The following is a 14,387-nucleotide window of genomic DNA, read 5'->3' on the forward strand; positions in this document are numbered from 1 at the left end:
AACGGGATTTCCAGAATTGTAACAGCGAATTACGGGCTGTTTTTGAGATAGCTATTCTTGTCATATATATTATTGTAATATCTCGTTAGAAAGCTACATGAGTCTACTTTCATTTTCCACTAGAATCAATCGATTTCAAGTTTTGTAGCTCGAGTTATGATGGCTTAAGCGCTAGTGGGTCAAGCTGTCGGGAATTCTTTTGACTTGGCTGAAATGAGTTTGTGATTTTGCTATGATTCATTGGCCGTGACACTCGCCGTGCGCTCAGCCCCGGCCCCGCTGCCTCCGAGTCCCAGCCACCGAGCCGCTGTCCCCGAGTCTCCGGCCGGCCGTCCTAGGTTAGTGTATATATTAGTTTTTTTTTTATATAATCATATATTAGTTAGTTAGCTAGGTTAGTTAGGTTGATAAATATATATTAGTGTATTAATGTGAAATATGTAAGTTAATATATGTTAATAATTGTAAATGTTAATTAGATAGTTAGTAATTTAATTTTGATTAGTTTTTTTAATTTAATTTTGATTAGTTTATGTTAATTATAATTGTAGTTTTAATATGGAACCCGATATGGTTCTTCAAATTTTAGTTTTAATATGCTGATTATATATTGTAATATATAATCAGCATATTAATTTTTTTAAAAAAAGATAAAGAGCATCAGGTGCGACTAGTCGCACCTGATAGTCAAGAGGACTATCAGGTGCGGACTTTCGGGTGCGACTTTGTCGCATCTAAAGTCGCACCTGAAAGTACTTTCAGGTGCGACTTTTGCACTTTCAGGTGCGAAAAAAGTCGCACCTGATGCTATATTTTGTACTAGTGACATCTATATGATCAAAGTAGACACAATGGTAATTTTTCATAACCAAAGTAGACACATAGTAGTCTAATATTATTTAAACAACAAAAAGTAGACTCAAGGAACAAATTTCAAACAATTTGAAGTGGATTAACAACACAAAATATATATATTTTAAACTAATAGATATGAATGTATTGATTTTGAGAACTCGAATCAAGAAGAGAAAACAGAGAAGAAGAGAATAACAGAAATTTGAATCTTGTATTACTTCGAGAATCACAGAGATCCTTTTTATACAGCCAATGTCAAACAAACGACAAGTCATTTTATACTAAAGGAAATAATAAAAACGACAAACACTTAATAAGCCTAAAGCTTTATACAAACAACACAACTCAACCATATTCTAACTGCTAAGCTCCAATACTCCTCCTCAAGGTGAACTGAAAATGTTCTTCAAGTTCATCTTGGAAGTCAGATGTTGCAGTGCCGGTGAGGCCAAAGGTTTGGTGAAAGCATCTGCAACTTGGTGCTGAGTCCGAATAGGGAGTAACTTGACTAAGCCACGTTGAAGATGTTCTCTAACAAAGTGTAGATCAATCTCAATGTGCTTTGTCCTCTCGTGATATATTGGATTCGAGGCTATATGCAAAGCAGCCTGATTGTCACAATATATAACAGCCGAGTTCTTCTGCTGAATCTGGAAATCCTTCATCAACTGCTGAATCCAAACCACTTCACTCATTGTAGCTGCAAGCGCCCGATATTCTGCTTCAGCTGAGCTTCTTGAAACAGTAGTTTGTTTCTTGGACTTCCAAGCTACCAAAGCATCCCCTACAAAAACACAAAACCCTGTTATGGACCTTCTTGTATCTGAGCATGTAGCCCAGTCTGCATCAGAGAAAGCTCTAATCTGAGTAGAAGTGTTAGAGGGATAAAACAATCCAAGTCCTGGATTGGACTTCACATATCGCAGCAAATGATGAGCAGATTGTAGGTGTTGATTCCTCGGAGCCTGCACAAATTGACTAAGAGAGTGAACAGCAAAAGTAATATCAGGTCTAGTTATAGTTAGATACAAAAGTCTTCCAACAAGTCTTCTATAAGCAGTAGGATCCTCCAAAAGGTCACCATCTTCCATACTGAGATGAATCTTAGGATCCATGGGGGTTTTGACGGCCTTGGACTCACTAAAACCAGAATCTTCTAATATCTGCAAAGCATATTGTCTCTGGTTCAAGACAATACCAGATTTAGATCTAGCAATCTCTAAACCAAGAAAATACTTTAAATCCCCTAAATCTTTCAATCTGAAAGTGGAATTGAGGAAGCCCTTTACACTAGAAATAATCTCACTGTTTGGACCTGCAATGATGATGTCATCTACATACAGCAAAATGACTACAAAATTATCACCATGACCCCGGGTATACATAGAGTAATCACACCTGGATTGTGTGAAACCTGCTTTTAAAACTGACTCAGTGAATTTGAGGTTCCACTGCCTTGAAGCTTGCTTCAACCCATAAATGGATTTGTGTAATCTGCAAACCAATTTGGCATTAGAATGTTTAAACTCCTCCTGAACAGTATATCCCATAGGCAATTCCATGTATACTTCTTCATATAAGTCACCATTTAGAAAAGCATTGCTAATGTCTAATTGGGATAAAAACCAGTTTTGTGTAGCAGCTAAACTGAGCAAAATTTTGACTGAAACAAGCTTAGCCACAGGAGAAAAGGTATCTAAATAATCAACTCCCTGTTTTTGAGTAAAGCCCTTTGCAACAAGCCGGGCCTTTCTCCTTGCTAAGGTGCCATCAGAATGCATTTTGTTGGTGTAGATCCACCTGCATCCTATTGGAGTTTTACCACTTGGTAGAGGCACCACAGTCCAGGTCTTATTGTGGTGCATGGCCTCAATTTCTTCAGCCATTGCATCTCTCCATTCCTTGGCCTTTACAGCTATGTGGAAGAACTGTGGGGCTTGATTGACTGTAACAGACAAAACAAAATCTCTAAAAGAAGATGACAAATTCTCATAATTGAGGACCTTATCAAGAGTGTGTTTTGATGAATAGAAACCACCTGATTTGATGAGGTTACAATGATACTCTTGTAGATAGTTGGGAGGTAAACTTTGTCTAGTAGACCTTCTCAAGATCTTATCCTGCTGAGTATCTTCTGAAGGAATATCAGGAATTTCTTGATCATGAAGAAGATCAGGACTTGCTTCATTAGAATGATGAATCATACTACTATCCCCTGAACCAGGGACAGGAATAGGATTGGGAATAAGAACAGGAATTGGTTCATGTTCAAAAGGATCACTGTCCACATCAGTATTACCATTTTCATGAAAAGGGAATACATTTTCATGAAAAATCACATCTCTGGACAGGAATACTTCCTTAGTTTTAAGGTCAAAAAGCCTGTAACCTTTGACACCTTGGGGATATCCCAATAAGACACACTTCCTTGCTCTAGGATCAAACTTTGTCCTATGAGCCTTGAGAGTAGAAGCAAAGCATAAACAGCCAAAACTTCTCATGTGTTGATAACTCACTACCTTTTTGTACAAAAGCTCATAAGGGCTCTTGTTCCCCAAGACAGGAGAAGGGATTCGGTTGATGATGTAAGTGGCTGTAAGCACACAATCACCCCAAAACTTGATAGGTACATGTGATTGGAAAAGAAGGGCTCTAGCCACATTGAGCAAATGTTGGTGTTTTCTCTCCACAACAGAATTCTGTTGTGGAGTCTCTACACAAGAAAATTGATGAATAATTCCTTGCTTGGCAAAAAAATCTGTAAACACTAATTCATGTGCATTGTCAGATCGAAATTTCTTAATAGTAACACCAAAATGGTTTTGAACATAGGCACAAAAGTCAGGAACAATTTTATGAACATCAGATTTTTGTCTTAAAAGAAAAATCCAACAAAATCTGGAACAGTCATCCACCAAAGTCAAAAAGAATCTATGGCCTAAACGAGATGCAATTTTGTATGGGCCCCAGATATCACAATGGACAAGATCAAAACAAGAATCTGAAAAATTGTTCTCAGAATTAAAAGGCAATCTGTGCTGTTTGGCAAGATGACAAATACAACAAGGATTCTTATCAATGTCATGTTTAGAAAAGTCTAACCGATGACTAAGAGAATTCAGACACTTAGAGGATAAGTGTCCTAGTCGTTGATGCCATACTTTTGCAGTCACTTTATTCACAAAGGCTGTGTTGTTACTGATGAAGTTCTCCTTTGTCAGGATGTACAGGTCTTGAGTACCCTTACCCTTGCCAATCGTCCTCAAGTCCCTGGAATCCTGAATAAGAAAACCATCATTTGAAAATGAGACTGTCAAGTTAGAATCCCTGATTAAGGCCTTGATAGATAACAAATTGAATTTGAATGTGGGAACAAATAACACATTGTGAATAATAAAATCAGAACTTAGCCTGACAGAACCTATAAAATTGACAGGTATCACAGTAAAATTAGGGAGAGTCACAGTTGAATTATATAATGGTTTGAGTTCTGAGAAGAGGTGTTTCTTGGCACAAATGTGCTTTGAAGCACCTGAATCCAGAATCCAAGACTCATTATCTAAATTCATATTCTGAGTAAGATTAACCAAACCGTATAAACCTTGGAATGAAGTCATGTTGACTTCACCGTTGGTGGTAGGTGCAGCAGATGATGACAGCTGGTTCGATAGGTGGTGAATCAGCTGGTGAATCTGCTCAATGGAGAGGTTGGTTGATGCAGAGTTGTCAGGTGCGCCACCATTGCTCGATCCTTCCACAGTGTTGACTTGATTCTTGGACTTAAACTTGTAACCGGGAGGATATCCATGGATCTTGTAACACTTGTCAACTGTGTGTCCAACCAATTTGCAATGAGTACAGGTAGGTTTTTCTTTGCCCTTGAATTTCTTCTGATCTTTACGCGCCGCCATTGCCAGAGAATTTGACTGATCATTGGCACCATTGGAGACCAATCCAACGGTCCTTTGTGTCTCCTCCTGAGATAACATAGCATAGACTTTGCTGATCTGAGGAATAGGGTCCATAAGTAATACCTGACCTCGAGCATGGGTGTATGAATCGTTGAGTCCCATAAGGAATTGCATGACATATTCTGACTCCTCAAACTCGTTGATCTTGGCTTTTCCACCACAATTGCATGGACAAATGCATTCCGGTTTGAAGTCACAAAGATCTTGATGAACTGACTTCAATCTGGTAAAGTAGACTCCAATGGTGTTCTGTTCTTGAGAAAGATTCACATACTCTCTCCTCAGCTGAAAGATCCGCGGTCCATTGGACTGTTGAAAGCGATCTTTGAGGTCTTGCCAGATGTCTTTAGCTGTTCCTCCAAACAGGATGCTCGCAGCTATTTCCTTGGATACAGAGTTCATGATCCAGGCGATGATGGTGGAATTATTTCTGCTCCATAGGCGTAGGAGATCTGGATCTTCTGGCTTCACGATCGTACCATCGATGAACCCTAGCTTGTTCTTGGCTTCAAGAACTATCAGCATCGATCGACTCCACGCCTGGTAATTGGTTCCGATCAAGACATTGGAGACCAGACTTCCTCCAGATGAATCAGAATGGTGGAGATAATAGGGTGAGAACTGGTCTTCAATCGTCGATCGCGATCGAGAATTTCCGGTGATACCAGTGATTGGGAGCTCCGTCGACTTCACTTCAGGATCCGCCATTGACATCGACAGATACAGGATTGAGAAACCGAAACAGGAGAAACAAAAAAAAGAAACGAGATTCTCAGAAGCGGAATTGCTCTGATACCATATTGATTTTGAGAACTCGAATCAAGAAGAGAAAACGGAGAAGAAGAGAATAACAGAAATTCGAATCTTGTATTACTTCGAGAATCACAGAGATCCTTTTTATACAGCCAATGTCAAACAAACGACAAGTCATTTTATACTAAAGGAAATAATAAAAACGACAAACACTTAATAAGCCTAAAGCTTTATACAAACAACACAACTCAACCATATTCTAACTGCTAAGCTCCAATAGAATGCCCATCAAACATCCATAAAAATAGACTCAATGAAATTTTCTTAACCAAAGTAGACTCACGTATCAAATTACATAAAAATTCATAAGGGATCAATATAGATTTATTTAAACACCAAAAAGTAGACTCAAGAAACAAATTTCAAACAGTTTGAAGTGGATTAACAACACAAAATATATATGTTTTAAACTAATAGATATGAATGTCAATCAAGCATCCAGAAAAAGTAGACTCAATGTAATATTTTTATAACCAAAGTAGACTCACGTGTCAAACTACATAAAAATTCATAAGGGACTAATGTAGATTTATTTAAACTTAAGAAACGAATTTCAAACAGTTTGAAGTGAACTAAGAATACAATATATATATATATATATATATATATATATATATATATATATAAAAGAAATAAATATGAATGCCAATCTAGCATCTGAACAAAGTAGACTCGATATAATATTTTTATAATCGAATTGTATACTCACGTATCAAATTACATAAAAATAAAGTAGTTTAATATAGACTAATTTATACACCAAAAAGTAGAATTAAAGAACAAATTTCAAACAGTTTGAAGGGGACTAACAAAACAAAATACATATAATTTAAAGTAATAGGTATGAACATCAAACAAGAATCTGAACAACAAATTAATAAAAATTAGGGGAGATCCACACTTAATTATTTACACAAACAAATAAAGTCCAATCAACATTTAAGAAACTAGAATTGTACCATACACAAATCCTTATCATTTTTTACAAAACAAATTCGTAAAATAGAAAGACCATTTCAGTTAGTGATATAAAAGCTAATACTAAATACAAAGATTACTACAAATCTTGAACTTCAACAACGAGAACGAGTGTAAGTGCAAGTTCCAGATCGACAAATGTTCTCAAATTGTTCATCTCTATAACTTCCATATCCATGGCGTGTTTCCAAAGCTGAGTGTTGTACTTCAACCGGAGATTATTGATGCTTATTTGCGTAATTGGACGATTTGAAATAAGTAAATCGGCAAATCCAACAACATAGATACCTGAATCAAAACTGAAAGACAAAAAACAAGAAAAATATTACAGTAATTAATGAGTAAACTAACAATGATAAAATTCAAAATATAATTAATTACTAAACATACAAAAAAGAAATATAAGTTACAATGAAAAAATAAAGAATGAAAACAACTTACTAATTTATTCGTTTGGGTGTATCAGCAAAACCAAGTCATATGGCTTGAACACATTTGGGACAACTGACTTCTTATTCTGATTTTTTTTTATCTTAGAGAGCAGTTTAGGCATCTGTCTACAATACATATCACACTTTTTCATCAAATTATTGTTCTCACGACCAATAGATGAATCAAAAACTATTATATTGCCACTGATTGACTCTATGAGAAACAGAGACCAATGGAAAAACCTATCTGCTCCATCAATTGAAATCTTGAGGGGAATACGAATCAAATCCACATCTTCCCAATTCTGTGTGTTTGATATAATTTGTCCCATTAAAAATAAAAAAAATTATAATTATGTAATAACCAATAGAAACTATACTAAATATATAATAAAATATATAACCAAATACAAACCTTTTATAACATTCATGAGATATGACTCAATCTCAGCAAGGAAATTAGAGCTTTGAGGTACGTTTTCATCACAATACTTCGAGAAGTTTACATCAAACATTATATCGGTCATTGTAACACACAACTGAAAGCATTGATGATATACAGATTTCATCCTCAAATAATATGCACATATCTCCATGTTCTGCAAAATACATTCATAAAATATATCACCAAAACACCTTCCTAGCAAAATATATACTCGCAGTTAATCTTTATAATAACAAAAGTATACTCACAGTGAAAAATTTAACACAACAAACGAATATTCACAGTTTATCATAAATTCCTAGATAATACAACAGTCTCAGACTTGATTTATCAGAAATTCAATTGCGCATTTCAACAAAGATCAAAAATGAAAATCGGTTCTTTGCAAATTATAATCAATCTATTTCACGATACAAACATAAGCATTAACACATTTAGAAGCACAAATTGACTATGAAGAACCCTAATACAAAGCCATTGTTACCTGATTGAGCTCGCTCACGCACCGAAGAGCTTTCTCAGCTTCCTCGTCAAACCTGAGTCTCCACTCCGCCGATTCGTCCATGGCTTCTCTGTTAGCCAAATCGCCTGCTCCGGTGAGCACCACCACCGGATCCGGAGAATCTCCGCAATCCCGAACTTAGGCGAAGGCGAAAATTGTGAGTTCGTAGTCGGCGAGGAAGAGGCTGTTTTCGTCAGAGATCATCGGCGACGACGACGAGAACGCGAGACCGTCGGGACTGTGGTCGACGGCGAGGCTCGGGAGGCAGATCGAGAAGGAATCATAAGTTTGGAGAAGAGGATTCTCCGATTGGCGTCGTCGGCGAGGAAGAGGCTGGTTCCGGCGGAGACCACCGGCGACGGAGACGAGAACGCGAGGCCGTCGGGGCTGTGGTCGACGGCGAGGCTCGGGAGACAGATCGAGAAGGAATCAAGGCTGTGTGTTTGTGTGAAAGATCTCGCGGCGATGAGAGGAAGGGATTTAACTGTGTGTTTCAGTGATAAGGGTAATTAAGACTTTCTATAGGTGACACAAATGCAAATAAGTGATACCGATGCAATTTTAGCAAATAAGTGACACAAATGCAAGGAATGGCTAAAGTTGTGACTTCAGCCGCAAATGCCACCATTAAAAATCACTTCATCTTCCTCTAAAACTTTCTAAAATTTTTGCGTGTGACTTATTTGCAATTAGATTGCCAATTTGTGACAAAAGATGCAAATACCACAAAATCACATGCAAATGATTTCAAAACCATTTCCAGCTGAGACCCACAAAGTAACTCGCATCTCACCAAATACTCATCTCCGATATTATATTTATTGTATGTGTTTGTGCTCTCTGTTTAGTTGCTCTTTCTCAAGTATCTGAAGCATATTTGTTGATGGAGCAAGGGTATAAACTCGCATCCAAATACATAGTGAATAGCTTAGGCAAAACATAATAATAATTTTACGAAAAATAGGAACATGAGAGAGTATATCTTTATGATAACTCTCAGTTGGTGGCATCAATGGAGTTACCACTAGCTATCCTAGGTACCACAAACCAATACTTTATTTGGTTGGGAATCTACAAGTCGATTTGCTCCACAAATCTAATGATTTAAATGCGAAAAATGATAGAGCTAATTATTTTAATTTTATTTTCTTTACTAACAAGTTTTTTTTTTTTTTTTGGAAAATCATTAAAATTGCTCTAAGTTCAGTTTTAGAGTGTGATTTCGTGAAAGAGTTCATAGGGTAATAAAGCCTTAATTGTATAAAACTTGAGAACTTTTCATCATTTCCACACGTGTACGAGGTAAATAAAACGGATAGAGTTAGAGACCTAAAAACATCATCATTCCCACGTCAACGTGGTTATCAAAATCTCTGCAACTTAAATAATATCAGAAAAATATATATTATAATAAATAAATTAAACATACGTCACTTTAAAAAGTTTACGGCTTTTCCTTTTCTTCTGCAACATACTCAAATAACAAACCAAACTTCGATAATTGATCGATTCTTTCTTTCTCTTCGATCATAATAACAATGCGTAGATTCCTCTCAAAGCTCAAACCTTTCAGAAATGTCATCAAATCTGAATCTCCAAATGCCCGGGTTTTGTGCTCTCAAATCGGCTCGGCACGAACTTTCCGAAGCCTCGCCGGGTGTCTCAGGGATCGGAATTTCGGGGCTCAGATGAGATTCTTCGGCGGAGAATCCGACAGGGAATCCATGGAGTACGACGTTGTCGTTGTCGGAGCTGGACCGGCCGGTTTGTCGGCGGCGATAAGATTGAAGCAGATGTGCCGTGATAACGCCGTCGATTTGTCCGTTTGCGTCGTCGAAAAAGGAGCCCAAATTGGTATGCTTTTTTTTTCTTCTTCTTCTTCTTGAACTAATCGTTCATTTGATCTCGTGGAATCCAAGTTACAGAATGAGACGGAATTTAGAATTGATTTACTTACTCTTTGATTTGATTCTCACTGAAGCAATTCTGAATAGGTTCACACATACTTTCTGGGAATGTTTTTGAGCCTCGGGCTCTAGATGAGCTTCTTCCTCAATGGAAACAAGAACAGGTTCTTAATTGAGCTTTTTTAGTTCATAAATAGCTCTGAGAGTCTGACCCACAAAAAAAAAAAAACGCTGAATTATGTTGATGCTCTGATGTCAAACACTCTTTTTTTCTTTCTTTCTTTTGTTGCAGTCGCCAATCACCGTGCCCGTTTCGTCCGACGAATTTTGGTTCCTTACTAAGAATCGTGCAATTTCGTTGCCGTGCCCGTTTGATAACAAGGGCAATTACGTCATAAGGTACTCTCTCTCTCTCTCTCTCTCTCTCTCTCTCTCTCTCTCTCTCTCTCTCTCTCTCGTATCGTGTTCTAATTAATTACAGAAGTAGTCCATTAACGGGTTTCTCAATTTAGCCGGTTAGCCATGCGAGTCCTCATCGTTTTGGCTTTTTATCGAACAAGAACTTAACCACGAAAAGTTATTGAATGTCTTTTTGTGTAGCCTAAGTCAATTGGTTCGCTGGATGGGAGGTAAGGCTGAGGAACTAGGGGTAGAAATATACCCGGGTTTTTCTGCTAGCGAGGTACTTTCACTAATCAGTAGTACTACTTTTCGTGTCGATGCCCGTTAGAAAGATTTTGTATTCATTCATTCATTCATTGATTTACTTACTTGCAGATATTGTATGATTCGGACGGCGTTGTTGTTGGTGTCGGAACTAACGACATGGGAATCGCAAAAGACGGTTCGAAGAAGGAGAATTTTCAGCGCGGTGTAGCATTGAAAGGCAAATATGCTCTCTCTCTCTTGTGGTTACTATGTAAATTTAGGCTGTTAAGCTTCTTTTTTCTTCAAGGTGTATGATTTTAGCTTATGGACCAAGTGATAAATATTATTGCACCAATCCAGTTTAGAAGTTTAGACTTGTTGTGCTGATGATATTGTGATATCGGTGCAGGACGAATAACGCTTCTGTCTGAGGGATGTCGAGGCTCATTATCAGAGGTTTGTTTGATAAAAAAAAAAAAAAAAAAAAAAAAAAAAAAAAAAAAAAAACCTTGTCTTCTTCCGACGCATTTTTTACCCTCCTTCTAACATCAAGGCTTTTTTACTTTGCAGCAAGTTATAAAAAAATTCAAATTGAGAGAGAAGGGTAACGGTCAACATCAGACATATGCATTGGGTATCAAAGAGGTTATATGCTTCTGATACATATTAAACTGTCTAAGAGTTGAACAATGAAAACAGATGGCGAGTCAAATTGGTTTTTTTTCTGCAATCATCTTGGGTTTTTTTTTTTTTTTTTTTTTTTAAATCTAGTATACTAAAGTGTAATCTTTTGTATAGAAAAATAAAGCAAGTTTCGTAAAGAGTTGCGCTCTATGATTGGCAGGTGTGGGAAATTGATGAGAAAAGACATAAACCCGGGTTTGTGGTTCATACATTGGGTTGGCCTTTGGATCAAAAGACATACGGGGGTTCATTTCTTTATCACATGAATGATCGCCAGGTCTCGTTTTACTTTTGCTTTTTGTCTCATACTCTGATAGCTAATTACAAAGATTCTGTCAAATCATGTAATATGAATAATAATAATAATAATTTGATCCTCAATACTAATAATAATCAGAATAAAATAAATAGAAAAGTATTGGATTTAATTATCTGACTTTCAGGTTTTGAACATTTCTCCTTGATTTTCAGGTTTCTATTGGTCTTGTGACTGCCTTGAATTATCGTAATCCATTTTTAAACCCATACGAGGAGTTCCAGGTTCGTTACATCTCTTAAAAGCCGTTCTAACACTTCTCCTGGATGATCTTCCATGTCACTACATATATACGAACATATAGATATATCCATATAAATGTGTATGTATAGGACAAAAATATAACACTATATCTCATACGAATAAATATGGGAAAAAGGAAATGAAAATCAGAGTGCTATTTTACTTATATATGTTGGGTTTTTTTTTTTTTTTTTTTTTTTAATTTTATCTATTTATAGAAACTCAAGCATCACCCTGCAATAAGATCGGTACTGGAAGGTGGAACTGTTCTTCAGTACGGAGCTCGGACATTAAATGAAGGTGGTTTTCAGGTATGAGAATATATCTGAAAATCTTAATCTATATAGAGATAGTAACAAAATAGAATGGTGAAATTTCGATAGATATTCAAAGGTTTCATTTTCTTACCCGTACCGTGGAGATGATGTTTTGACCTTCGTGCCAATGCGAGCTAAATGAGTTTCACACTAGAAACAAAAAAAGTCTCTAATTCTAAAACATGATTGATGAATTACTATTTGCTATACAAATACAAATATGATAATTGTTAAATTTCAGTCTATCCCGTATCCAGTTTTCCCGGGAGGAGCAATCATGGGTTGCTCGGCGGGCTTTTTAAATGTGCCTAAAATAAAAGGAACTCATACCGCAATGAAATCGGGTAATCTCATCTCATCTTATAATTGATTGAATTAAATTTATGATCATCATATTTAGTTTGAGTTGATCTCATCGCTACGAAAACAAAATATTCCTGCAGGAATTTTGGCAGCAGAAGCTACGTTTCAAGCGCTTCATAAAGGTCATAGTATGACAAAATATTGGGATAATCTGAAGAGCTCGTGGATTTGGGAAGAGCTGTACAAAGCTCGGAACTATCGCCCGGTCAGTGAGCCAAATAAACTAATCACGGAAAGCTTGAAACTTCTGTTACCAAAGGACGTCGATTTCTCATTTTAATTTTGAACTTTTCAATTTTTTTTTTTTTTTTTTTTTTTTGGCAGGCTTTTGAACGTGGACTCGTGCCTGGCATGGCCATGAGTGCTCTGGAACAGTAAGTCCATACTTTTGTGTTTTGGAAAAGAAAAAAAAAAAGAGTTCCGATTCTAACATTTAATTCCGTTCTCTCAGCTATGTGCTCAAAGGAAGGAGTCCCTTCACACTGAAGCACGGAAAACCTGATCACGAAGCAACTGATGTGAGACTCTAATTAGAATGCAATTATCTTAAAACGCTCTACTTGGAAATTATAGTTCCATTATGCTTTAATTTGTCAGAAATGGTAAATTGCCATTCGGGTCTGTCGGTTCTCATTTGCTTGAGTCTCGTCCATGTGACAATGTCTCACTTCAAAAAAAAAAAAAAAAAAAAAAGGAACATTACACGAAGAGGAAAAAAAAAAAGATTGCTTATTTTTTGGAATTTTGTTCGTGCAGGTTGCGGAATTGCATAATCCGATTCCTTACCCGAAGCCAGATGGAGTGTTGTCATTCGATGTTCCAACTTCTCTACACAGGTTCTAAAATACTATAGCACTATGGTGCCTCGGAATTTTCGTTGCTTAGACACGTAATCTGTTTTATGTCGTCGTTTCTCAGTGGTTAACCCAATCTTTTATTATTATTATTGATCAAAGACCGGCCTTCCTAATGTGTTAACGACCTTAGTGCTAGCACAGTTTGAGTCCACAAATCTCTGAAGCCTTGTTTTAAAGGAAAAATGATACAAAATAGTCATTTGAAACTAATTGATTAGTAAAATAGTGAAACGTACATTGTCCGTCAATTTTTATTTTTTACACCTTTAATAGTTTTTAGATCCCTGTGTATAAGCAACTTGAAAAAATTTAATGAAAGGGTCAAAAGAATCATTGACTTTGACACCTGTTACTTGCACAATTTTAGCTAGTTCACTAAGTTAAGACAAACATTGGTTATTTTTGCAAATACATTATTAAGTGCTGCCATTTTTTTTTCTGAACTTTTTGTTTAGGAGCAACACAAATCACGAAGACGATCAACCGGCTCACCTTCGCTTGAGAGACCCCGAGATTCCCAAGCTTGTAAATCTACCAAAGTACGGCGGACCCGAGTCGCGATATTGTCCAGCTCGTGTATACGAGTAATGCCATATCACTCAGATAGATATTCCATACATGGCTTATCCCTCGAATTTTTTTTTTTTCCTGAGCTCACCTTCAATTCTTTTATCGGCGTAGGTACAACCCAGATGAACAAGGTCAGCTTAAGTTGCACATCAATGCTCAAAATTGCCTCCACTGTAAGGTCTGATACCGAAACCGGAGTCTCTTCTCAAGAGTCTGAATTTGTACTTGCTCTCTTTCAAAAAAAAAAAAAAAAAATTAATTTTTTTTTTTCAGGCTTGCGATATTAAAGACCCAACTCAAAATATTGAGTGGACAGTGCCTGAAGGAGGTGGTGGACCAGGGTACTCGGTTATGTAAACAGATCAATGTTTCTTCTAAATCTATATATATATCTATATCTATATATATCTATATCTATATATATATATATATGTATGTGTATGTACTTTGATGCTCATTTTCTATAACTCGACTCCATGTAGCAACA

At 36.6% G+C, this 14,387-nt stretch overlaps 1 protein-coding gene across 1 annotated transcript; it reads left to right on the forward strand.

The window, feature by feature from the left end:
- Nucleotides 1-9,442: 9,442 nt before the first annotated feature.
- Nucleotides 9,443-14,364, forward strand: ETFQO (electron-transfer flavoprotein:ubiquinone oxidoreductase). The gene is made up of 18 exons (XM_089616487.1): nucleotides 9,443-9,849; nucleotides 9,990-10,066; nucleotides 10,195-10,301; nucleotides 10,503-10,584; nucleotides 10,680-10,788; nucleotides 10,960-11,006; nucleotides 11,121-11,195; nucleotides 11,395-11,511; nucleotides 11,706-11,774; nucleotides 12,012-12,104; nucleotides 12,352-12,454; nucleotides 12,554-12,678; nucleotides 12,798-12,847; nucleotides 12,925-12,991; nucleotides 13,230-13,309; nucleotides 13,786-13,914; nucleotides 14,012-14,078; nucleotides 14,174-14,364. Exons 1-18 carry the CDS (start codon nucleotides 9,534-9,536, stop codon nucleotides 14,255-14,257), a joined length of 1,797 nt encoding a protein of 598 aa, XP_089472613.1. The 5' UTR covers nucleotides 9,443-9,533; the 3' UTR covers nucleotides 14,258-14,364.
- The last annotated feature ends 23 nt before the right edge of the window (nucleotides 14,365-14,387 follow it).

This window comes from Urtica dioica, chromosome 6 (assembly GCF_054948205.1).
Source record: "Urtica dioica subsp. dioica isolate 48M chromosome 6, U.dioica_male_clone48M_v1_H2, whole genome shotgun sequence".
NCBI lineage: Eukaryota > Viridiplantae > Streptophyta > Magnoliopsida > Rosales > Urticaceae > Urtica > Urtica dioica.